At 41.4% G+C, this 25,929-nt stretch overlaps 2 protein-coding genes across 3 annotated transcripts in view; one reads left to right on the top strand and one right to left on the bottom strand.

Moving 5' to 3' along the window:
- LOC108886965 (probable serine/threonine-protein kinase DDB_G0282963) overlaps positions 1 to 19,012 on the bottom strand; it is a 34,184-nt gene extending 15,172 nt beyond the window's left edge. The window contains exon 1 of the mRNA XM_018682125.2: positions 18,929 to 19,012. The gene's annotated coding sequence lies outside the window, so the exon portion shown is untranslated. The remainder of the gene's footprint in view (positions 1 to 18,928) is intronic.
- Positions 10,015 to 20,697, top strand: LOC108886966 (voltage-dependent calcium channel gamma-6 subunit). 2 transcript variants are annotated; one of them, XM_018682127.2, is made up of 7 exons: positions 10,015 to 10,134; positions 12,618 to 13,409; positions 14,906 to 15,016; positions 15,244 to 15,352; positions 17,792 to 17,866; positions 18,937 to 19,074; positions 19,189 to 20,697. In XM_018682127.2, exons 2-7 carry the CDS (start codon positions 13,200 to 13,202, stop codon positions 19,407 to 19,409), a joined length of 864 nt encoding a protein of 287 aa, XP_018537643.1. In that variant the 5' UTR covers positions 10,015 to 10,134; positions 12,618 to 13,199; the 3' UTR covers positions 19,410 to 20,697. The 2 variants fall into 2 exon arrangements, with proteins under 2 accessions (XP_018537643.1, XP_018537644.1); XM_018682128.2 differs by lacking the exon at positions 10,015 to 10,134 and adding an exon at positions 10,318 to 10,605.
- The last annotated feature ends 5,232 nt before the right edge of the window (positions 20,698 to 25,929 follow it).

The following is a 25,929-nucleotide window of genomic DNA, read 5'->3' as shown; positions in this document are numbered from 1 at the left end:
TGGATGAAAACACAACAATGGACTACCAATGAAGTTACAGCCACTACAGTAAATCTGAGGGTCTTTACTTAAATAAATGTAAAAGTGAGTGTTAATGTGCATGTGAGGGCTCTAATAGTTCAAACAGACAAGGCTACAGACAACGTGTCAAACACGTCAAGATCTTAGCCGCACGTGATGTAAAGCTCATCAAAACAGCACCGAATATTAGACGAGGCTGAAGGTGTGGCACATGCAGAGGCGGAGACGTGGGGGTGGGACTGAAATTACAAAATCTAATGGGTTAATTTAACCATAAAATATCAACACAAAAGAAAAAAAAACACCCATCTGGGTAGAAAACAAGCAGTCCTGTTGTGTATGTGCTGCATTTTACTGAAGCTGCTACAATTCAATTTGTATCTAACTTTCAAATTGTTTCAACAGCAACAATTTTCATTTTGAGTCATAACATCAAATGGGTGAATTATAATGAACACACACAGCAGTGCCCTGTTATTTCAAGACCTCGGTCAGCCCAACACAAACCAACTCAAGTTCTGTCAGTCAAACTCATATCAACCACACACTCACTCAGCTGAGCTCAGCACCACATGACAAAAAACACTTCATGTGATTCTGCTCAGGTCCTTTAATTGGATAATAAAAATACTGGCAGACTCAGAGTTACAATACAGTAAATATTTGTGACGATGTGGTTGTCCTGTGGTTAAATCTGTGCTGTCAGTGCTGCAGTGCTGTTCTATATATGCAGTATATACATATAGCCTATAAGCTGTAAGATTATGGTAGCTGGTCATTGAGAAAATCCTTTTGTGCATTACATAAGTAAATGAATCGTGTTATATTTACAGCAACAAATATAAAGAAAACTACTGAATGTAAGTAACAATGATTCAGAGTCTGCAGCTTCATTATTTACATCGTCTTCATCACTGTCCACAAACTACCTGAGGAGTTCAGCTCTGTCTCTGGGTTCCAGCAGTACTTGAACAAATAGCTCAAATTAGAGGATTTGTGGCGGCTCTCAGAAGAAGGTTTCATGTCCCACTGGTTTGATTTAAAGAAAATAACTTTTCTGTGACAAGGAAACAAAAGTTTTCTTACCTGTCTGTGAGTTTGAAGTCCCCAACCTGGTTAGCTCATTCAGCTCACTGATCAGCTTGAGGAGGATTGGCTTTAGGTGGATAATTTTAACTCTGCCTCTCTCTCTCTCTCTCTCTCTATCACACACACACACACACACACACACACCCAGACACACCTCTCCATTGCATGTTCAATCAGACTAGAAAATAACTATGGTGTTGCTTCAGATTTTCTCCCTCTGGACTCTGGGAGAAGTTTGGAGACTGTACTTCAGCAGCAAATTATGTTTTACTCAACCAATTTAGAGAAAGCTGGAGACGTCTGCTCTCTCAGCAGAGAAGTGATTTAGATTCATCTCACGAGGGAATTCAAAAAACCAACAAAAGGCAGCAAGAGATTACTTTTACTAGACTCATCAGTTTACTTCATTATACAAGCTGCTATTAATAATGACGTGGCACAGATCAGCTGATCTATATATTTCTTTAATTGTATTTTAAAACTCTTTGTTTTAAAGCAGTAAACACATTTCTGTGTGTCAGAGCGACTGTAAGCACTCGCTGTGGAGCTGGGTCAAACTGTGTTTGAATTCAACATATTGATAATTGAATTAATTGGATTTGTCTTGATCCAGCCCCCTTAGATCTCAACCACGCCCACCTGTTTACAATATTCAGTACTTCCCGGTAGTGGGCCCTGCCCTCTGTCATGAAGATTCAGGCCGGAAGAGTCCCACATACCTGACTGGCTGGTTTACAGACCTACTAATGTTGCCGTTGGAGTACACAACAGATCAACAACAAAATGTGATTTTCCAGACAGAGACAAAGCAACAGTTTGTGATTTTGTGGGTTTTCAGCAGCATGGACTCATGAAGACCTCGAGACTGAGGATATTTTAAAAAGCAGTCCAGGACAGGTCAGACAGAAGGTACACAACGTGGGGTCACCCTCCCTGTCAGGGATCTTTGTTGAACGCAATTCTCCCTCCTTTCCTTTCTGCCAACTTTGAAAAGGGAGCATGGCTGTATTGTAGGTGCACAATAACGGGGCAGGAGTTGCTGTCAAGATACTGTAATTATCTCCCATAGAGAAAACTAAATAACTAATAAAGACATTAAGTAAGCACACATGCAAAAAAGAAGCCTGACACAAAATAACTACACAAGGTGCTGAGCTGCTCATGATGATGACCAGCAGCCAAAGGTAACGGCACCGGGAAAACAACATCACAACACCACTGATACATCAGCAAAGCAGCCACACAGCTGCATCCAAATCTGAGGCTGGAGAATACACTGAAAACTGGGCTTGGGGAGATGGATCAGCTTTGATTGAGAAACACACTGTGGCTTTTTTTTTTTAAGGTAGAGCTCAAACTTTACTCAGGTTTGTAAGAAAAACAGATTTACAAAAAACGGGACAAAACATGGAGACTGGAAGAGTTAAGGTGTGTGTGTTGTTTTGTGAAGTTTGTGGAAGCCATGGCAGACTCATATAGCCAAAGCCACGCCCATCTCTCAGGTGTGGACTGTTTCCATGACAACCCATCCAGGTTCCTGCATAGAGATAGCGCAGGCGACACTGGTAGGCATTGTCAAAGATTGATCGCCAGAGAGACAGGAACCGATTTGGCTGCTGGAAGAGAAACAGAGCGACAAAGACACGGAGACAGAGCCTCTGTATTAAAAAAAGGTCCTTGTGAAAACTCACTGTTCCCAGCTGCCTCGTCTGCTCCTGCTGCAACAGGCTGTGTAAAAGTGTTGTAGTCTTACAGTACATGTAGGTGGAGAGAGACAGTGGGATTAGGAACAAAAGCATGAAAGTGAAGTAAGTTTCAGTCAGAAAAAACACATGAACTACCAAAACAGGTCTAGTATGTGCACTGAATTCTGGTCTGCTTTCTTTGAGAGTGGGTGTATAAAAAGCTTTCTGTTTCCTCAACATCTACACTGGTTGTACAAGGAAGCCATTGTTTTCTCTTTCAGTTTGAGAGACACATACTGGAGATGATGATGAATTATCATTAACATAAAGTTTTATTTCACGATTACAGGGAAATAAACTCTGTTTGCGTGGGTCTTGCCTCGTGTAGCCTGCTGACTTAGCAGCATGTTTTATACAGCTTACATACAGGTCTGCACCTTTCCTCAGTCTAAGCATGTTTCATAAGCTTGTTGCAGGCTGACCTCCTAACCCCAGGGCAGGCTAAATCCAGGTCTTTTCTCCTGCTCTGACCCCTGTTATTCTGGTTATGGCAGCAGTGACAACCAGCCAGCCACTTAACTGTTATTAATGTACCCTTCAGCTGAGGTTATTGTAGTAAAGCCCACTATGGTTTGTTCCAAATATAGAAATATGTGCTAAAGATATGCTGAGTGTAGTTTAAATAGAGCCAGACTGCTGGCTGTTATGTGTTTACTACTTGGCTTTAACGCTAATTATCAGCCCCCTACTGTTGCCTTACTTTGCTCCTTCATCTTAACCACAAGAGAAACGATTTAGAGGTGTTTTCTGTTGTCTGTTACTTTTGTGTTCGACTGTCTCTGAGTACTGTAGGTAAACATCTGACACATATCTCAAAGAAATGAATCAATTAAAACACAACACGTCTGTTGCTAAAATATTTGAAATATTTCTCCTACAATAACTGTGGCCATTTTATGAAGTAAATGCAGTGATACAAAGTGAGCTGCTTGCTGAATGTTAATAAGAGACAATGACAAGTCTGTGTTGTGAGCAACATGTTGTTAAAATGTTACATTTTCAGCAGACTTGTTTTGCCAAACATTTATTGTGCTACAGTTTAATTCCTGGTAATAATTTCTTTTCCTAAAACACTGTAAAAGGTTGTTGGGTGGATTTTCTTTTTGAAAGTGTAACTAACCTTCTAAGTCTCTTATACCTGAAAGTCATCAACCCTAACCCCCAACAAACCTGCTGCAAATTACCATCTTAGCAGGCTTTAAATGCTGCTAAGCTTAAGTCAGGGTCTGGAAAGCTTCTTACTGGAGGAGGCAAAATTGTGCAGTTTCTTTATATAACTTTCTCAAAGGATTTGAGACGACTCCGAGTCTTGTTGAAGTTCAGCAAGTAGGAATCAAACCTAAGACCAATGAGTCATAATCAATAAAGAAATCATTCAATTCTGTGTTTACTAAAGCAATATGAATATAAAGCAGGGTGTAGGTGTGATGGTTGAAATTATTCCTAATGGTTTGTGTTTATCACATCAGTGATACTTTTGGTGTTTGCGGTTCACAGATAAGGTTGCTATCTCTCTACCCTCCACAGTTTCTGCTGAAGAATGAACAAAATGACAACACAGTGATGCAATCAACTGAGAAGAAACTGCAGTACAATCACACAAAGTAGATCTTGTACATTAATTTCAAAAAACAATTTCTGTTCTGCTGAGGAAGAACAGTGCTCTTTTTGGTCCGTGATGCAATCCAGGACATTAAGTCTTGGTATTTTGGATTAACTCTTAAAACAGCATTCATTAAGCCACTAGAGGGAAGAAGAACTCCAAAATAAGTGAACAGATGCACGGCCCTGACATAGCTGAAAAAGAAGTCATAGATGAAAAAAAAAGTCCAGTCCTGCATCCAGCTGACACATAACATGATCGTCCCCTTCAAACATGTCTCCTTGAAATTACGTCTGTAAAGGTTTTCGCTACTTGATTATGATCAGTGGGAATTTCTTTTCAGGGAATGAAGTGCTCTGTTCTTTTACTGTGTGGAAGTGATAGGGAGGTAGCTGAGATGGACGATCACTGTACAAAGCACAGGAGTTGGCAGGATAACTGAATGAAATGATTAAAGCCATACATCTCCCCTTTCTGTAGCCATGTGCAAATGTAATTACTCTTGCAGATGATACATTCTCCATGTAGAGCTTTAGCACAAATAATTATACTAGTTCTCCATCAGACAACAGGTATGTTGAGAGCCTGTCTGAAAAACAATGCTATTTTTACAGACCAGCTCCTGTTTTCTAGTGCTCCTGAATGATAGATGTCAGGAAATTATTTTATTCCCATAATGTATTCATGCCAGAATGAAACAAAGCTCTTCATGTGGTAAAAGCATTTCAGTCAGTGTAGGACTGACAGATACATAATAGTTTTCAGTATGAGATAAGCACATATTAAACACAACCACACTGGAATGAAACTATGAATAAATTTGAATATTTCTGTTCAAACTGTGGATTAGAAAACTTTGTCTGATACAACATTTGACTGACAGCTCAGGAGCTGCAGCGCCTTTACAAATGGCCTTATGTAACCTCTCAAAGTTCAGCCTTTAGTTAAGTGAGAGAGAGAGGATGTGTGAGTGAGCGAAACTGAGAATTTTTGAATCCAGATGTGACTGTATTAAGGTGTTTGATTGCAATGTCTTCAAAGACTGGTTGTTACCACACACTGTATGGTGGCTTCCACCCAGTCGCTGCTCCTGACATATTTTGCTCCATCTTCATGAAGCAGGTTAAACCTCACGTTTAGACTTTTCACAGAGTTTTTAAAACAGAACTGCAGCTGCAGCTGATCAATATGTGACTCTAACAAACTGAACAAACTGATGCTGCACAACAACTCACAGAGCGCTTTAAGAGACTTCAGCTCTGCTACAGGAAGTCATTCCTCCCATCAGTCTGCACAATGATTCTCCTCCATCAGGACAAACTGCTCCTCTGGTCTTTGTATTTATGATATTATGTATCACATCTGTTGTATATCAGATTATTCTGTTCTTGCCAGGTCTGTGCAGCTCTCTCTATATATATCCACCAAATTTCCACTAATGTACAGTGTTCGGTGTGTACTGGATGTAGCACACTGTCAAAACTTTATCTCTGCTGTGTGTTTAGTGAGACTTGGTGAGGAATGGTGCTCACATAAAACACGACGATCCCTTTGTTCTGAGTTCTGTTCTGCCATAATTACCATAACAAATCATCAAGAAACCGGAACAGTATTTACATGCGATGATTTGGACTGTGACCTGCAGGTCATCGCCGACGCAGATGGATGATTATGTCTAATTGTCTTTTACACAATAACAGCTAAAGATGGAAAGGAGCTGCTGGTGGATGGAGTGAGCAGATGGATAACAAGGTCATAAAGAGAGACGGGAGAACAAAAGAAATGCAGCGTGTTGAGAAAAGTTTGTCTCTGTGTTTGCGTTCATCTGCCTACATCTGTATATTATGAGTAAAGCACTGACAAGAGGAATTAGGGAGAAGAGGTGAGCTTGATTAGGCACACCAGCAGAACGCCATCATCTCTATTTGTTTCTTCAACTCTCCTCTTGTCTGCTTCCCAAACTTGTTTTTTGTTTTTTTTTACAGCTTTCCTCTTTTCTCCATGTCTGTACCTCTCTCTGTATCAGTCACTGCCTTAACACAATCGTAAAGGTGGAGAGGAAGCAGCCAGCCTCAGCAGTGCTGCAACAGGACACAACGCTGCTCTCACTGTGGTGACATAGTAATCTTATGTCTGTGGAAGATCCTATTTATATCAAGCTAAGTGAGCAATAAGCCCATTCTACACTTCTTAACAAACTTAACAAACTCATGCTATGATTACGTTTGAGTCACAGCATTAAGCAAGATAAATTCCTGGTTATCTGTCAAAAACCCCAGAGGGTAACAAAACTTTCATATTTCTGTGGATTAAGATGTTAGGCCAAAACACTTTTCTTTGTCTATAAACATGTGTGATTATAAGAATTTTAGTAGGATCTTTAGTAAGAGCCCTTATCTTGAAGAAGCAGTCAGCAGTGCCTCCAGTCACAAACAAACACACTGAAGCTACATTTAGCTACAATGCTGCACACAGATTGAACCATCCTCCTGCATGCACCTATCTTTAGCCACAAATGAAAACTCCTCTGTTTTGCTGTACACACACTGGTAGATTTTCTCCTCTGCACTTTTATAAAATTTGGGGGAAATGATCAGTGCAGTGAAATCTCTCCTTTGTCTGTTACTTTAACTGATGGTATTCTCCTCTTCATTGTGTTTTGTTCATTGCACAGCCTGGACAGTGCAGCACTGCTGATCCGACGGTCCACCTTCCACACCATGTGTATGACAGGCTGTGACAGGAATTGCAATGGTGCAGTTCCACCGTCTGTAAACATGAACCTGGACTTGTGCATCATCCTCAGCAGGTCGTACATCCTAATGAATCCTATTACCCCTTTGTGTTGTTGTAATCTCATCAGACCTCGCTGCAACACACAAGTTCAGGGTTCAGGGTCCTGACTCTCTGCAGGATCAGAGCAGCTCAGTATCACGCCCTCCACCCCTCCCTCCCTGCATGCCTCCCTGCCAGGTAGCGCCATCTCATGGTCAGGGTTCATTACTGCACTGGGACAGATACACAGGCAGACTCACGACTGCAGTTTCCCATTAAAGATACATAACTACATTTACTTTGACGCCTACATTTATTGGAAACTAATATTATACTGATAAGGAGTCGGCACACCAGAAGCTCACCGGTACGTATCCCCTGATTGGCTGGATGAACTCTCTTTTCCCTGAACAAAGCACCCAACCTTTCAGTCTCTCCAGAGGGCCAACAGCAGAGCACTGTCAAGTCTGGTGTGAGGTCACATTGTCTTGTAATAAATAAAGTGGCAACATAGAATCAGTGCAGCACAAAAAGGATGAAACGTATGTTTATATGCAAATTATATAACAAATCTGCAGTTTAGTTTTATGGGACAAAACAGAAGGAAGGAGGAACAAAATGCAGAAGAATGACTAATGTCCATCATGTTAACTAGAGACCATCAACCCCTGTATGCACAGTCTCAACAGTACACCTCTTAACTAAGTGTAAACTTGTGTTAATCCAGTTTTTTCTGCTGACTGTTACCACCACTAAAAAACCCCATGTAATCAGCTGATAACTCTGCACTGCTACACATCAGCCTCCGTCGTCCACCTCAGCATGCTGTGCATTTTAATTTGGCTGCTCTGGCTCAGCGGTGAGGTAACTGTCTGTGGCCGTGTTGTTTCCCTGTCCATCATTCTTTGGTTGCTCTCTTTCCTCTCAGTTCTTCTTGTCTTTTACTTAATGTTCCACTCCCTCGCATTCAGTCCTCCATCCTCTGTCTGTCTGACCTTGCTTGCACACACACCGTTTATCACAATGCAAGGCACATCTGACTGCAGTATTCTCTCTCTCTCTCTCTCTCTCTCTCTCTCTCGGGCTGCAGGGGGACCAGGCAGCTGCTGACCCTCGGATCAGATGGATGGAAAAATGATTGAATCAATATACTTTTACTGATGTGCCAAGCTGGTCCCTCCAGCAAAATAGAAATTACCTGGTTGTTGGATATGACTGTTAGGAGGGATGTATTAGTTAAACTGAACTATAACACAGACTGCACAAATTTGACAGTTTGATAGTGTCACTGAATTACTAGACCTGAACAGTACTAATACAGATATCTGAGAGTGAACCTGGTAACAACATATCAGCAAATATTTTTGCTTTAACATAAAAACATTAACTACATTTTTGAGAAGGAAGAAGGAGAAACCTGTGACAGAGAGAAGTCGTAGGCAGGACATTTTACAGTTGAAAGATAAACTTGTCAGTGCTCTCTGGTGTTATGGACAAACTACAGTATCTAACGCTGACATTGTTTCTGCAAATATATGTTTGGTACTCTGCAATTTCTTACTACTCACTGTGGGACACCACTGTTGGGAGTAACACATTACAAAGTAAAGTGAGCTAACCAAGGAGCTACTACAACCAAACAGCCGAGACTTGATGTTAAACCCTGGATTTCATCCACACAGTCTGTAACCCAGAACTAAACAGACTGATTGTCAGGTATGTTTGAAACTATGCTAACAGGAAAGAAGATAACTAATGACTCTAATTAGTCATTTTCAGAAAGTTGTTGTCTCATGGCTTCGCGCTGGCAAATCCATCCAAATGAAGCAATTTCATCACAATGAAAACTCAGTGCACGAGTATCAACCCTGTGCTTTCATTCTTCAAAACAAAACCTATCCCAAGTTTTGTTTTTGACGAGGCATCATCTTTAAGTATCGATTCCTCTGCGTACAGTGTACGTTAGGAAACACAACTATTTAAATCAGATTCATTTGAAGACTTTTAACAGCCTTCAAAGACCTTTGCTTCAACAACAAACTAACTGTGGATAAACTGCTGAACTGCATGCGTCAGCAGGCAGCAGGGTGTCATGTTTTCACTGTCTGGTTGGAATCGATCTCACGGCTCCAACATCTGACTGTGTGAGCTAAACAACAGCCAACCAGCAGCGTTACTTGTTTTCGAGGTGTTGAAGCTGCAATTCCCTCTTCAATCAGCGGGATCGTAGCGGCGGCCGCAGACATGAGCCTCACAGCCAGGGTCGAGCTGACACAAGCCCCCCGCCGCAGCCCTTTTCCCCGGGTCGGCTTTAATGTCATTAACAGGTGGGGGGCAAAAATAGATGGGAGGCAAAACATGCACATACACACACACACACACACACACACACAGAGTTAAGGAGGTGGGGTTGTGTGTATGTGTGTGTGTGTGTGTGTGCTGTGCGATACATTTCCACACTGCTGAGACCCTCGTCCAGCACAACTGTCCACGCTATCGTAAACAAACAGATTCACTTACAGAAGCTACAGTGTGACTGCATACCTCGTGCACACACACACACACACACACACACACACTTTAGGCACTTGGCTCCTGGAACACACACATACACAAGGGCCTGCAAGTTAATACGCAGACCTGCATATGCATTCTCACACACAAACACACACAGATATGTAACCTGCAACCTTATATGTACGTGTGCACAGGTACACACACCACTGTGCACACACACGCACACACACACACTTAAACCCCCACTTCCTCCCTCAGATGGAACAGTGAGCTACTTCGACCTCCACCCCCTCTTACCCTCCCTCGCTCGCCCTCGCTCACTCCCTCTCCTCTCCTCGCCTCGCCCTCCGTCACTCCGAGCAGAACCACACACACAAAAACCAGGTCAGCAACTTGTTAATATCATTGTTGTGATATTTGTGAAATGGCGGTGAGCGTTGTGAGGCAAGCGTGCAACACGTGTTAAAGAGTGAAAAAATAAAACTAATGTGTCTAATTTCAGCGTGATATGTTTTGGCTGCTGAACTGTTTGGGGGGTGGAGAGGTTGGGCTGGTGGAGGGGGGAGGTAAAGCTGAACTGGCCTCTTCTTCAAACGTTGCCTGTACAGAGTGTTTATGGAGTCCAGTTTGCTGTTTGTGTGATATAACACAGGAACTTTTCTTCTCCGGTGCCGATTCCACGACGGCTTATTTTAGGAGACAGTAGGAAGGATATTTTAAGAGAGTGAACTTGTTAAAGGGTGCTCGTCGATAGTCACAGCTGCTGTAATGAGTTTCTTCCTCGTGCTTCAATGCTACTTTTCCAGTGTGTCCAATCGGAGGCCTTATAAGGAGAGCCGTGATCAGTTTTGATGAGTAAGGACAACAGAGTTTCCTTTGATTATTGTTCTTCACCTTTAACATTATATTTTAAACTTGTTGTGGTTTTGTTGCTGCTGTTTTATCTAAGTAAGCCCATTTTCATTGCTGCTATTTTAACAAAGTGCATGCCCTTTACATTTACGTAAAAATATAGTTTTAGCTTGACGTGTTGAAATTGTAATTTGAGGTCTTAACAATAACAGTGACAAATGCAACCAGTATTATCATTTTTATTTTTCCCCAGCAGCATGACACTTTCATTCTAATGCAACAGAAAGGTTGCAGGTTCGATGCCCACATTTGACAGTTGCACCTGCAAAAGAGCCTTTGAGCAAGACTCTGCCTGCTTACTTGCTGGATTAAAGCACTGCTGCTATTAACTACTACTAATACAGATAATACCTACAGGTGCACTGCTGCTATCTGAAGCATCAGTACAGGCACAGGCCAAGTACTCATACTTTTCATGACACTCATATTTTTTAGCATGCTTGGTAAGTGGCATGTACTTCGAGGTAATGAACCTTTCGAAAAGTGGATGAGGTGCAGTGATTCAATACCAATCATGAAGCGAAACAGTGTGTTGTCAAATGCTGAAATAGGAAATCTTTTGTCTAATCAATTGCCTTCTTCCAACATGATTTTACTCTCAAGAATTCACCAGATAGAAATGATGTATCTATGCGACTGTTCTAGGATTAAATTTCTGTCTCAAAGTTCATGAAACTGAAGATGTACGAATTACTTAAATTACAGTTGCTGCATAAAATATACTGTACATGTCAATCTTTGGGAATCAGCTTTGACACATTTCATTACATTAAAAATGCCATATTTAATAGATACTCGTATTAGAACTCTCTCTTTTATTTTAATGAAGTACTTGTTACTGAATCTAAGAAAGTGTTTGAATTTGAACTCTGAGGTAAACCTACACTTAAAAACTGATTAACGAGTGAAAACGTGTTATATATTTGTTCGTTTATGCTGTACTGTTTTCTGTTATCTGTTGTTTAAGAACTTCCCTGAAAACGACCTCAGACTTGTGCTCGCTAGCTTGTTAGCTTGTTAACGAGACAGACGCTGATGCAAAAGTAAAGTTGTGAGTTCTCCCCAGGGGATGTGTTTCATTTTTGCTAACAAGAGGGAGGGCCTCCATGTCTTGTCTGTTGTCACCGTATCCTGGTGGAACGTGGCAGGACAGCTGCTTGATTCACCCTACAGACACAAAGGGTTTAAGATTCAATTCATCGGCAGCGTATCTGCGTGACTTCGCCACCACAGAGCGTCTAGGAATAGATAATTGGTTATGGCTTGAACATGACGAGTGTTTTTGTGCCACTGAGGTACCACAAAGTGTCTCAGAATAGATAGCAGGTTATGATTTCAGTATGCTGACTGTTTTCTGTTCGTGTTTGCTGTCACATAACATCTCAAAATAGATAATTGAGTGTGATTATACTATGTTAAGTGCTTTTATATTGCTTCTCTGTGTCTGAATGAAAAATAGTGGAACAGACAGCACAGATAATTGTTTGTGATCTGTGGAAGTTCTCCACTTTGATGCTTTTCTTATACAATAAGCTCACACTGAGGAAAGTTCTGAACCCGGAATAATAAATACACTTAATTTTCTTTTTACCAAACTATGGACGAAAAACCTGTTTTGTTACATTTTTAGATTTGATTGTTCACACTGCACAGTCACAACAGAACCACTGCTTTGCATCTAGTCTAAAGTTACGTAGAGTTTTGGTAACCTGTCACTCACAAACCAACTAAAAACTACCGGCCCAGCATCAGATGGCAAACAGGGAAAGCTAGTGACCAGTTAGCAAACACAGCGGAGCTTTTAACAGCTAAAGACTACAATTTTTATCAGGAGACAATTTCTGAAATTTGTAAAGATTTTAGGCCAGAACCTTTTTTTTCAAGACATTATCAGTGCTACAGAATAATACTTACTTTTCTCTTCCTTCCTTTCCTCTTTCCACTCTCATCTCTAGGAAGCATCCCTTCTTTCACTCCTGACCTCTACCTCTATTGACTCTCAGTGGATACACTTTTGTATACACCTGTTATACTCTGTGATTTTCTTTTTTTCATGATGATCCATTTATTGGTTCTGCAGCTGTCGTCCAAGCCGCCATTTTTATCAAACCTTTTCTCAAGAGAAGGCTGATTCCTGCCTTTTCAGCTTAAGTTTTCAGAGATATTAAGTTTTTGTTACCAAGGACATTTTTTTCTTCTATTTTTCTGCTTTCTTGTGTTAGTTCTTATTAAACAGTCATTTTCTTTTTTTCATTTTTCCTTCTACCTCTTCGCTTCAGCCCTTCCTTTCTGCCACATACACCTGTACCACATTATTTTACTTCACCACTGTGTCACGCTGCTTTTCATCATTTTCTTTTTGGGCACAAGCTGAGAATACACAACAGTTTTCCTCACACAACAGTTTTTTTTGTTTCTGTCTTTTTTTTTCTGTTGCTGAAGTTGTACCATCCCTGCAGAGGGCACAGCTCAAAGCGAGCTCGGTTGCCAAAGTTAATCCCACTCGGCTGTCTTAGTTGTTTTCTATTTTGTACAAAATGTGGTCTACCTTTTTTGTGACTGACGAGGAGGGCCGCACGGTGGGCCCGGCGGCAGCAGGAACAGTGGGAGGGGCTGCACCTGGGGGAGCAGCCCAGGGTGCAGGGGGTCTGGCCAGCCTGATGAGCGGACGCAGCACGTTTGGGGGGAACAAGCGCCGCCGGACAACGTCAACAGGACACACCATGAGTGAGGCCCAGGAGGGAAAGGTGACTTGTTTTATATTGTGTGAATGGGTGTTCTTCTCCCTCAGGCTGTATGAAAGTATTCTGGAGCTAATGGAACCAATCAATCATACAGCTGCCTTTTTTAGCAGAAATCTAGAGGGCAGGGAACACACCACCAGAGAAAGGACTTCTAATATTAGAAAATAAGTATTTGCAAAAGATCAAATGCAGTTCTTTGGCATTAAGGAGATAAAATGTAAGCTTAAGAGTAATCTGCAGGTGTTCAGTACGTTTGAAATCATTCAATGAGACTTCAGACTCTCTGTGGCATGTACCCACACATACACAGATCGTACTTCTATACTAACTCTCTTCTTGAAACCAAGTCTCTCAAATAACCCTATGAAGAGATGAGGACCGGACAAATGTCCTCACTCTCATCATCTAAAACTGGTCCACACAAAGATAGAAGTACAAGAGCTCACCCACACATCTCAACTGCTTGTTGAAGGGTGGAGGTTTTATCTGTTGAGGACTTTAAAAACAACATGTAGAGACTGTTCTTTTATTAGTACTTTGTCACTGTAGGATATCTGCTCTTGGCTCAGTTTAATCATAGCTCTGTTATATGTATATCACAGCACATTATGGCTCACTTCCAATGTTTAGCCCCTAAGCACTGAATTCTCTGAAACACTTATACATGAGCAGTATTAGTGCCTGGAACAAAAAGGTTGCAAGGGCACTGAGGACTGAGACAAAACTTTGTTTAATCATTTTCACTTGGACAGAGGCAGTTGTATGGCCGGTAAAGTGCAGAGTAAATTTATGTAAAATATATATATGCAATCTGTTGACCACACCTTAATAATAAAAGGCTACTGATGGTCCATATGCACTATGTCCATGTTTTTATAATTTCAAAGATTATCATATTATCAGACTATGATTTGCTGGTAAGAAAGTCCACAGAATTGCACACTTGCAGAAGAGCCTGTGCAACTTCAAGTTACATGTGTTGTGTTGGGTTTTTGATGGACAGGAGGTTTGGGTCTATTTCTACGCTGCCGTTTTTTTGTCCAGATAGAAACAGAATATATGTTCTGGTTCGTCTTACAGATATGCAAGGTATTTTAGCACCATGGCTAGCTTGCTAGCCGAGTGCACTATTTCATGTTATATAACCAAATTACCACAGTAAAATGCATCACATCCACTTGTGGACAGTGCTACACAGCGGGATATATGACAAGTGGAAACATCACATGCACAAATTCTGTTACACCTATTTCTCGATAGGACAGCCTTGAGTCCAGGTGGACTCTCTGAGAATGCATGCTGACGTTGAAAAGGCTAAGGCTAAACTGAGGAGGGGAGGACACTGTAGCTGGGCTCACGCCTGAAAGGGCTGCATACAGGCCAATACAGGCTCCTGATAGACGTAATACATATCTTAATAACTTTTAAATTCAGTATTGCAGAGTTTATCAAGTCACAAATTGTTATTCAAATAGTTTTGCATTGTGTTCTGTCACCAGATCAAGTTGGCGTTCTTTGTGGCCATCGTGGGCGTCGTCCTTACTGTGCTCGGGGTGGGGACAGAGTTCTGGGTGGAGCTAGCACCCCCGAAGAGTTTCTACAACAATCAGGTGAAACATCAGCAGAAACTTCTGTTCATGACTTATAGTGCTATTTTCAAAATGCTTACAAAAGCAGGTTAAAATGCTTGGGGACAAAGAACACAACTAAACAGTAATTTCCTGTAAGAAATGAATCTCTGTTTGGCGTCTAAAGCTAAACCATGTGATGGATGGAAGAAGAATATTATTGCTGATCTCGTCTTAAAAAAAAAAAAACTTTGATGCTTGTTTTGCAGACATGTCTGACAGCTCACTATGGCCTGTGGAAGGGCTGCACCAAGACCCTGTGGGTGGCTGATATCGACCCAGAGAGAGAAAGCTGTGGACCTGCTGAACTGCCCGGAGGTGACTCAAAGATCGTACTGCCTGCTTTGTGGTGGATGGACGTCTAACTTTTATGATGACTGACTTGTCTGTGTGAGGGAGGGAGTCTTGAGCTGATAACTGAACGTTTGCCAAACTATCGAGCTTCAGTTTGAGGGAGTGAGTTAGCATGGATGAGTGGTCTACCTGACTCTCAGACCAGACAAATAATGCTTGGCTCATTGTTTGATGGCTGGCTGGCTGAATGGTCTGGCTGACTAACTGCCTGAGTCATTGTTACATAGTCTGAGTGAAAGAGCGAGTCCACATTATGCTTTTGGGTCAAGTGGAAACATGCATCATTGGATTTTGGACAGCAAGTTTTTCTGGTTTAGGCCTCTTCACAAGTGATATTTAATTTGTGTTCACACTTTCATTTTACACTCAATTAAAAGTCCAATTGTGGTCAGGGAAGAAGTAAAATACTAAAAAAACAATTAGCCCTAATTAGATAAGAACAAGGAATTAAGATTATTTGTATTGTATATGGCTAAAAGGTAAAACAGAGCATTTTCAGTGTGCTCCAGCTGTACACCATCATATTCCTCTTGAAAGCTGCTGCAGTCTAGCTTTAATCTCACTGGGTTTTTGCAGGTGTCTTATTACAGGTGTAAGAACGGCTAATGGACTGTGGGTTGAAAATGACATTCAGATATTTTGCTTTGGACTTTCTTTGGTCGAGTGTGGCAAAAAGATTATTAAAGCTATTTGTAATATCTCTCCCCTTTTCCATGACTCACCTGTATCAACTCCCCTTTTGAAGAATGACTCATACAAAAAAGCAGATCAGAGACAGACTGAGAAAAGTCCACTGAGAGCTCTGTGTGTTTGTCATCAGTTTCTGACAGGATATGTGTTTGATTTTCATCAAAACAAGTGGGAGAGTTTCACAGGGTTACTGGTTTAGTGGGTAATGGGGTTGTTGTGTGCTCTGAGACGTTTTGAACAATGAGCAAATGAGCAAAAGCTGCCTCTGCCTTTGTGTCACCACATTCAATTTACAAACAGAGCAGCCTGGTCAATGTTGTTGAATGTAGTATTGCATAAAAAGTCATGTTTAGGAGCAACAGAGAGCTTTGGACAAAACTTACTTCCAAGATCTCCAGTTCTGTGTCACAACCCGGGGTTGTGGTCGGAGGGGAATGCTTGAAAAATGGGCTGTGTCTTCCTCTATCAGGGCGTACACGGATGACGTGACCACAATGACAACGACACAAGCATGCACCAAACACCTGCTGGATAAACTCCAGGGAAACATCAAATGGACACGGAAGAGATCAAACCTAGCAAATCCTGCAGTATTTCTATTGTCAGGCCACAAAGACACCAAGCAGGGGGAATAACTCACGCAGGATACAATCAGTGGCCTCAAGCCAATCAACAACACTGCTCTCCCAGGGCTCTCCCTGCTCTCACGTTGCCAATCACCATCTACAAGGTCACTCTATCTCATGCCAGTCTGATGGAGAGACTGGTGAATTCACAAGTGAGGAAGTGGCTTTGCCTAATGAGATGTCTCAGCAGCATAGGCCTTATAGGAGCTGAGCCTTCTCACTGCCAATATGGAGGAAAACAAATGTGCTAAAGCAAGACTGGACGTGACACTCACAGAATCTCAGCACCCGTAAGAGATGCTGCTCCCACTCTTGCAACAAGGAAGAAATGGATGAGGTGTTGTTGGATGAGGCGGGAGGAAAGTCCCATGGAGTGATCTGCAGAGCTTAGAGTCAAATAGGTTGATACAAAGGATACGAAGTGGTCATCCTGTACAGGATCTTACAAATGAACCTGGACTTACCTATATGTAATCGCTGAAGTTATCTCTTATCTATCTTACTTTCCTTAAGGGATTAAGGTGCACACATGTTCTGTGGTCAGTGAGAGGAAAGACCAACTATTGTCTGACAGGTCTGCTGTAGTGATCTCCCCCCATTTGTAGATTTGAACTTTATCGATGGGATTTGAGCGCAGCAGTCTTTGCTGTAACGCTGATAACTGTTGTGGTGGGAAAAACAACCCAGAACACTCTGAGGATGTGGCTTTGATCACACTAATTAAGAGTGATGTGTGTGCGTGTTATGCTTGCTTGTGTGCTCAAATGTGCGAGGGAACAGATAGAGGTGTCACATTCTATTTGACGGCCAAACTCTAATTACTGTAACACATCATCAGGACGGCAGAATACTAATTGTGCAGGAAGCATTGGATTGTCACCTTGAGCTTGTCATTGACGTTCACGGCTGATTATGTTTGATGGAGAATAATTGAAACTAAAGTGTACAGGGGCTGGGAAAGATGTGGCTCCATGAATTTCAATAAGATGTTCATCAAGATTGTCTGCAGCTAAAGCAGATTACCTGTCAGTGTTTATGTCTGTGTCATTTACAGTAGCTGTTTCTCTTCCACTTTTTCCTCCTGCAGAATCAAACTGCACCTACTTCAAGTTCTTCACCACGGGGGAAAATGCTGTGATGTTTCAGAAGACAACGCAGAAGAGTGAGTCACGCACCTCTTTCGGCTTTCTTGGCCTCTCTAAGCCGCTGTCCCACCTCATCCGCCCACACCCTTCTTTCTTTGCCCCTTCATCTTCCTCTTTCTCTATTCTTCAGGACTCTGTCACCTCTCCCACCTCTTCTTCTCTCACCCATCTCCCGTGCAATCCATCCTAGTCTTTTTCTGTCCTGTCTCCCTTCACCTCCTCACCATGCTCTTTCACGTTGCCATTGTCTGCTCTGTGAGTGTTTGAAATCTATTCCGCCCACGCTACGTTCAAGTGTCTCCGAGCTGCCGTCTAACCTCTCATTTCACTGGCAGCTCCATAATGTATTAAGATGAGGGAGTGCTTTACGTTGAATGAAGAAAGACAGACATACATTAACATCTCATTGTTTGCTGATGGCACATCATGGTCACACTATACACCTCTGTGTAGTGATTTAATAAACACAGTCATCAGTGCATAGCTCTTGCACAGTTGACATCACATAAAATAATTAATCAAAATCTTAAATAACTGAAGATAATTTTATCATTGGAATAAAACACTCTCCAAGATGATATCCCTCTGCACAGGCCAAACACTCCTACACATGCCCGTCTTAAACAAAAGCACAATTTTGTACCAACTATACAACATGCAAGCTCTGGTGTGCAACATGGGGTCATTTCCTCTCACTCATTTTAACATGTTTCCCAAATCAAAACAAGCACAATATGAAAACTCCTGCATCATTCCTGTCAGGACTTACCTGCAGTTTATTTCAGAGCTGTGACACAGTCTCCAGCTGCAAACTGCATGTGAGCAGTGCTTGTAATTCCCTTTTATGAAAATAGGTTGACAGCAGCTTTTGGACAGCAGTAGCTGGCAACAAACCTGTGTTAATGGTGATGGCAGCTCTGCATTTTACATAAAATATGAACTGCTTAATACATAAATTCATTTTAAAAAGGCATCATCTACCCACTGAGTCACCTCAACGCTTAAAAAAACACAACAGTCATTTGTATTATTTCGGAGCACTCTGACAGAATTTATGAAAACAGCTCTGTTTCCCTTACCTGTGCAGATCTGAATGTAGTGGCAGCCATGTTGGCCCTGTTCAGCCTGTTCCTCATGGTAATGGGGGCCATATGCATCACCATGTCTCTCAGTAAAGAAATCCTGTTCTTCCTCAAGCCAGCATCAGTCTGCTTCATTCTGTCAGGTCAGTGAAGACAGCAACACAGTGACAAACTTCTCTCTCAACTTTGAATTAATGTAGAATCGAGTTACTCTGTACATTTACCTCTGTAACCTCCCTCTGCTGTCTCCTCCACAGGTGTCCTGGTGCTTCTCTCTCTCATGGTTTTCCACCAGTCAGTCCTGGCTTTCCTGGCCAGCGACCACACGGTTCCTCTTCACCACGAGCTGTCCTGGTCAGTGTCGTGTATTGGCTGTGCGGGGGCCGTCCTGATCATAGGTGGGATCCTCTTCCTGCTGCTGGCACTTCCCTACAGCCCCTGGCAGAGGTGTCTCCCTCAGAAGAACAGCAGCAGCTAGTGGCCTGGAGGTGGTGTTGCACTTTATATTTCCCAAAGATGTCTCAGCAAACAGATTGCTTTTTCTGTATAAGGAGTGATGTGCATGTGCATTCGTAATCAACTTACCCACTAAGTAATGAGAAGGATGAAGTATCCACTTCTTCATTGGTCCCCGTCAAAAGATTCTGTACTGCAGAACATTTACTTTTCACAAGTTCAGTGTAAAACGTCCTCTTTGATTGTTAATTTGAGATCTTCTTGTTCTTTGGTTTAAGACTCCCAGCTTGTAACACAACCTTGATGAAATTCATCCTGTTAGTGAACATGGAGCTAGCTTAAAAGCTCTAATGCCATGTTAAAGTGAAATATGCCTTGTAGTATTCTCTAATATGGTAATCTTAATGCTTAGACATGTTTGGGAAACAGTCCTGTATTGTCTTACTAATTATCCTGCAGGGTTTGGAGGCAATTCACTGTGTACTGTTTGTATTTTCATATGAGACATTTGTTGTGTCTGTTTGTTCTGGGAAAGTTCATCATTAAGTGAACTAAGAATATGAACTGAATGTACAACAAATATATTAAAGCATCATCAAGTCTAACATTGCTGCCTTGCCCAGAATCAGCCACCTGTCTGCTCACGTAACAAGACGACCATCCGCACCCTCAAAAATAAAAACTACACTGAATGAACTGAGCCGTTTGTTGACCTCCAATCTGAGAACCTCATTTAAAAAACTAGTTCATTCTCAGTGATGTGTGAAAACAAACAGTATTATGTTTGTCCTCTGATGCCTTCCCTTCTGCAGAGCTGCTTTTTACTATGTTGGATGTTATGTTGTTGTTTTGTTCATCAGTTATCAGTCATAGACATTAATTAGCAATACAAGACAAGTACATTCATCTGTTTTCATTTATTTTGCGCCATATATTTATTATCTGTGTCTGAGCATAATTGTGAACACAACTTGTCTTTTTATCATCAGGATCCAGAAGAATATGTTTAATATGAAGTTTTTAAATGAGGTGCAAGGTAGTTACTTTATAAAGTGTTAGACAAGTCTGCCTAGAAAACACTGTAAAGATTTATAGCGGAGTAGAAGCTACACAGTGTTAAATCAGCTAAAAGTGTGAGGCGCTGCCATGTTTTTACCCTCAGTGTTTCTCTCGGATGATTTATGCTAGAACAAAGTGCTTTTCTGTGCCAGAATGGAAGGTGAACTGTCTCTGCAACTTTTTTGAACTGAATCGATTGAGTACGAATGACTTCATTTTATTATTAAACATGACATGAATATTTAATGTCATCCTCTCTCAGGTTCCATTTCTCTCTTATTCTGCACTCTCAACACGTTCTCAGCTTACAGTCGCTGCCTCCTCAAAAGCTGCTTTTATGAACGTCCCACTTTACACCTCATGATAAAAATGACTGTGTTAACCAGCTGCATATGTGATATGTCCTCTTTGAGCACTGAATTTAGTTAGTTACATATGAAATGCTACATGTGATACATAAGTATAATAAACTACCACTTCTTTGTTACAGCTTCATATAACTGAAACGGTCCAAAACTGCGACATATGGCTGAACTGCATTTGGCCGTGCCGGTGTGTGTGCACACAAATACATCCTTTTTTAAGGAAAAATGTGTTGGCCTATCCAACATAAAGTGGTTACTACTCTTCACTGATTTTAATTACAGTCATGATTCCAGTTCTGAAAGGTAACTCTTTGGCGAACTGGTCTCAGTGATCATGAACCACGTCTAAGAATATTCTGATTTGTGCACTACTGTTACGGAATAAGCAAATATTGTTGCAGTGATATTTTGATCTAAAAATGGTTTCAGATCCAATTGAGACGTTCGGTGCTTTCAAATGCTCGGACCATATTTTATAAAGATTGACTGAGGATTCAACCAGATTCTGCCTCCAGTAAGGTAATAAACCAACCTCCCAGCCTGTATTCATGTTGCTGCTTGTTATTAAATAGAGTGCAGGTGGCATATGAGGTGGCAGGTGTGACACTGAATCTTTATCAGCTGATAATCAAACAGTAGCAGGTGGTGGAGATGCTGCGGTAAACTCTGACGTCATCTTTTCAAAGTTTTATGTTGGCAAAGACTGTTTAGTTCTCCATTTCGTACTTAGCCACTACAGCCATAGGTCTTTATTTTTATAACATAAAACAGGTGTGTGAACACACTTTATGTCTTAGACTAGACCTATGTCAAACTGTGACTAAAGATCAGTCTGATACACAACAGTTTTTACACAATGTTGTTCAGTTATAAATTCATTTGAATTCAAACTATGATGAAAAAATACACAATTCTCATTCCTTTATCATTGGTTAAATTCTCTCTGAGCATAAAAAATCATATCAGCTGCTTTGTGATCAAAGAAATTTCCAACTTATATTTTATTGCCTTTCTGATTTTATATTCTAACCTTTCATCAAACAAGAGCAGCAGGGAATAAGCAGAGAGGGAGAGAAAGTTATGACATACAACAAAGGTCCAGGCTAAATTTGAACTCAGGATGTTGCAGTTGCATGTTACATGGTGTTACATGATACAGTGCATACTGTGACTGCCACACCACCAGCATGGCCCTTTTACCTTCGTCTATATATCAGTCAATCAGTCAGTTCTGACATTTCTGACAGCACCTGGTAATCCCATCACATCACATCCCACCGATCTTGGCAGGATTGAATCATCCTGCATCGGTACTTTCAAATCATTCAACCTTCTTCTTGTCTCTGGTGAACTTTTGGAATGGTGGTACGACACTGAAGACAGAGTTAAATAGATAAGAGGTGTTCTCATGCAGAGTGTTTGGATTGCTCTGACTTGTGGTTTCAGCCCTTCCTCGACCCGCTCCCTCCACTAACATTACCGCTGGTTCAGTTCTTGTTATCCTGCTCACAGCACATCTCAGTCACCATGTTGACCTCCTTCCAGGCTCACGTCTCTCTGAAACGTCTCCCACGCTGTTTGGCTGCGACCTCCTGGCTAAATATAGACCGTGGCCAATAGGACTGACGTCGCAGGAGAAACACAAACCTGGAGACAAGCTGTGCATACACACACATACAAATTCACTTGTTCAGATACACGTGTGCACTTGCACATGGGATCTCTGCCCGTGTGCACAGGAATGCTCAAATACACAGTAAAGTATTCACAGCGTGAGCGGAGTCAAAATCTGCTTTAAACTGAAACCCCTGACATCACAGATTCCAAACGTCATCCAGCCCACTTTACCACACCGCAGAGAATCAAATTATCTTCCTCAAATTAATATGAGAAGCCATAAAGTGGAATGAACACAGACACTGAGCTGTTAGGGAGTTACAACTCTTCTCTTTGAGTCAGCAACAGGCCCAGCCTCTCCTCCTCCCCCTGGGTTAGGTAAGTTTTTTACACTCCAGCACCTGTCACTCAAGATGTGCTGTCTGAGAACTCTGGGGATAATCAGACACCGTTAGCTTGCTAAGTAGAAAACCAAGCAAACTGGCTAATGTCCCAGTGGTTTATCAGTAAACAATCCATCACAGTGTCAGCCGCTTTTTCTCCTGGTGATACCAGGAAAAACATCAGCGTTTACACTGCTGTTTTTCCTGATGCCTGTCAAGCTTTGCACCATTTAGTTTGCTCAGTACATATGTTTTTATCATTATCAATTCCACCTTGCATGTATCCATGCTCACAATGACCAGCAGCCTGTCAGTGTGTCTCAACAGCAAAGGAAATTTCAGGTTAGTCTTATTACGTAATTTGATGGCTGATGGAATAAGGCGAATCTGCTTCACAAAATTTACATCCAGTGCCAGTGTCCGATTTCGTGACAGTGCAGCAGGTAATGTGCTCTTGGTCACTTTCATACAGGGGCACTTTGTGTCCGGTTAAAGATTTCAGTGATGTTTTCTGGCAACAGGTTTGGAATAGGGAAGAAAACAGAAGAAAACTGTCGTGTTGGTCACAGTCCAAAGAAATATTTTGTGATCGTTGCACCTGCATTTGAGCACAGATGGTACGGATGAAAGGAGAGATGATCTCTGTGGAGCTCTGTAAACGGTCTCATGTTGCTTTTACAACTCACATATCGAGGTGCTGAGTGCCTCTACTATGAGATAGATGAACAGACATTCAACTGAATGTGACCCTGCCCCTCTGCACTGTAGAACTGTTTGAAATGCTGATTCAGCTCCTGGAGAGTTCAAGGTGTTTTCTTGTTAACTGGTTACCCACCATAATTTGCAGGTTGTAGAGCAGTTAGAATCAGATTTAAGCTACACCCCAAAAGTTACTCACTCCCACTCTCAACATCATCTAATCCACCAGAAAGAAAATACACTCCTGCAGTAAATTTGAGAACAAGTGAAGAGTGTACTCGACGAAAACTGAGCTCTTAAATATTTGCAGCTTTATTGGCTCAAACCCAAAACAGAAGTGTGTAAGAGAAGTTAGCTGGACACTCCTAACTGGTCTCTCTATGGTTACACCAGTAAACACACACACACCCAGATGGACATTTAAACTCAGAACAGCGTCCAGCTCTAACACAGCAATGTACATGTCTGCAATATCAGACACATTAAATTAAGATCTCCTGTCACACACGTCTAGACAGGAAGCATAAACATAAAGCAAAGTGAGTGATGAGCTAAAAAAAAAAGAGTTACTGCACCTATTAAACGCTCACCCACAAATACAGCTTCATCTGTTGGTCAATGCATGAATATCAGATGTCTTAATTAAGAAATATACCCACAGCATGTGCTCACACACTCACAGACAAGGCAAGGCTTAACCATAATCCCATGGGTCAAAGTGAACCAGTAAACAGCTCACGTCCATACAGCACTGAGTCTCTGATGCTAACTTTTGAGTGAGAATGGGATTAATATTATTCACTATTTTTAATTATAATTATAATAATTAGGTTACATTATTTTCTTTAAATCAAATCTGACAGATGCCATCACATAATTCATATCACTTGCTGTGATTTGAATGATCACAGTTTACCCCTACCCTCTAGCCCAAAGTATTAAGCTTTGTGTTGGACCAACTATTAACAAATTAATACTATTAGAATTTATGAGATTAAATTCGTCAGGTTATAACCAAGCAGAAACACCTGTCATTTGTAGTGTCAAACTTAAAGATGTTGGTGGTTATTTTTCACAAATTGAAATCCTGATAAGGACATACATACCTGTGACATGTGTATATATCACAGCTGACATTACAAAAATCTGAGTCTGAACTGTGTGTGTGTGTAGTATGATGGGAGCTTGAGTTTTCATAAGAGACAGTGCTGCTCAGAAAGCCCAGGTTCCCTGTCTTGGGATCTCCCTCAGTGGGAGTGAGGAAGGATTTGAGGACAAGAGGAAATGAGAGAGTAATCTTGACTGACAGACCTCCCTACTGGCATATGGACGTCTGTTAGCTAGCCTGGAGCCCTTATCAGTAACTGCAGACATGCACTCTTCACCACCAAAGAGCCCTGGAAGGAGAGACAGCCGGACAGCGAGCTGCAGAGTGAATGAGAGGAAATTTAAATGCAGAGTGTCTTCACAGGTGGCAGACTCCTGTTGACTCATGAAAGCTGAGGGCGGCAGCTATTATCATTCTTTACTTTACTGTATGTAAGACAACTCTGCAGCCAGCTGCACACATAATAATACAGCAGAGCCAGGTGAGCCATGGGAGGACTCATATATTTATATATATATATATATATATATAAATTAAAAAAATACACACAGATTGTAACAGTAAATGCTTTACTTTCTCACACTGACTGTTCCTCAAATGAGCTAAATTGGCTTTTTAACAGGAGCACAGCTGGTCATTAATGCCAGCTGTAACCCTGACCATGTGACCAAGAGTTCAGTCTAACCTCAGCCACCTCAATCTTTCCTCTAATTATCTTGCATTACTTAGGTGGAACCTTTCATCTAGAGTCAATGAGCCTTTGACTCTGTATCTGAACTGATGAGTTGACAAAGCATCAAGAGTCATGAGAATGGATTGCTGGCTTTTTCAATGAAAAACCACAGATACATGGCTAATGATCAACACATTGCTAATGTGCTCACAGAAATGCAGTTACATGTATTTAAACTGTGGTGTTTTCTGCTGAAGAGACAAAGTGGGTTTCAATCTGCTTTGCCTGAGACACCAGCTTGAAGCTCTCTATTAATGAAAGAAACATTAACGAAACAGAACTGAAGTCAAAATAGAGAAAACTAAGGTGCTAGAGAAATGAGCAACTTACCTGATAGCAACAAAGACAAAAGAGAGCCGAGGCCGGGAGAGGAGCATATATACAGGCCATAACTAAACTGACGACATATGAACACTAAATAGACAGTTTGTCTCTAGCTCATTATTATTAAGCAAAATATAAACAAATAATTCTAAATGAAACTTACAAAATGAAGTGAAAAATACACAAACATAATGCTCTCTCCCCAAACTCCCCCCTGCCACAGCAGGGGTTTGGTACAGTCCAAGCACCAGGTG

This window comes from Lates calcarifer, linkage group LG3 (assembly GCF_001640805.2).
Source record: "Lates calcarifer isolate ASB-BC8 linkage group LG3, TLL_Latcal_v3, whole genome shotgun sequence".
Taxonomy (NCBI): Eukaryota; Metazoa; Chordata; class Actinopteri; family Centropomidae; genus Lates; species Lates calcarifer.
The sequence above is the reverse complement of the archived record's forward strand: the minus strand, read 5'-3'. Positions and strand labels throughout refer to the sequence as shown.

Excerpts from the sequence above, each read along its gene's own strand:
- LOC108886966 (XM_018682127.2), top strand. The coding sequence starts at position 13,200 with ATGTGGTCTACCTTTTTTGTGACTGACGAGGAGGGCCGCACGGTGGGC. Across the intron at positions 13,410-14,905 it reads GTGAGGCCCAGGAGGGAAAG|ATCAAGTTGGCGTTCTTTGT; the intron begins GTGACTTGTTTT and ends TTCTGTCACCAG. Across the intron at positions 15,017-15,243 it reads AGAGTTTCTACAACAATCAG|ACATGTCTGACAGCTCACTA; the intron begins GTGAAACATCAG and ends CTTGTTTTGCAG.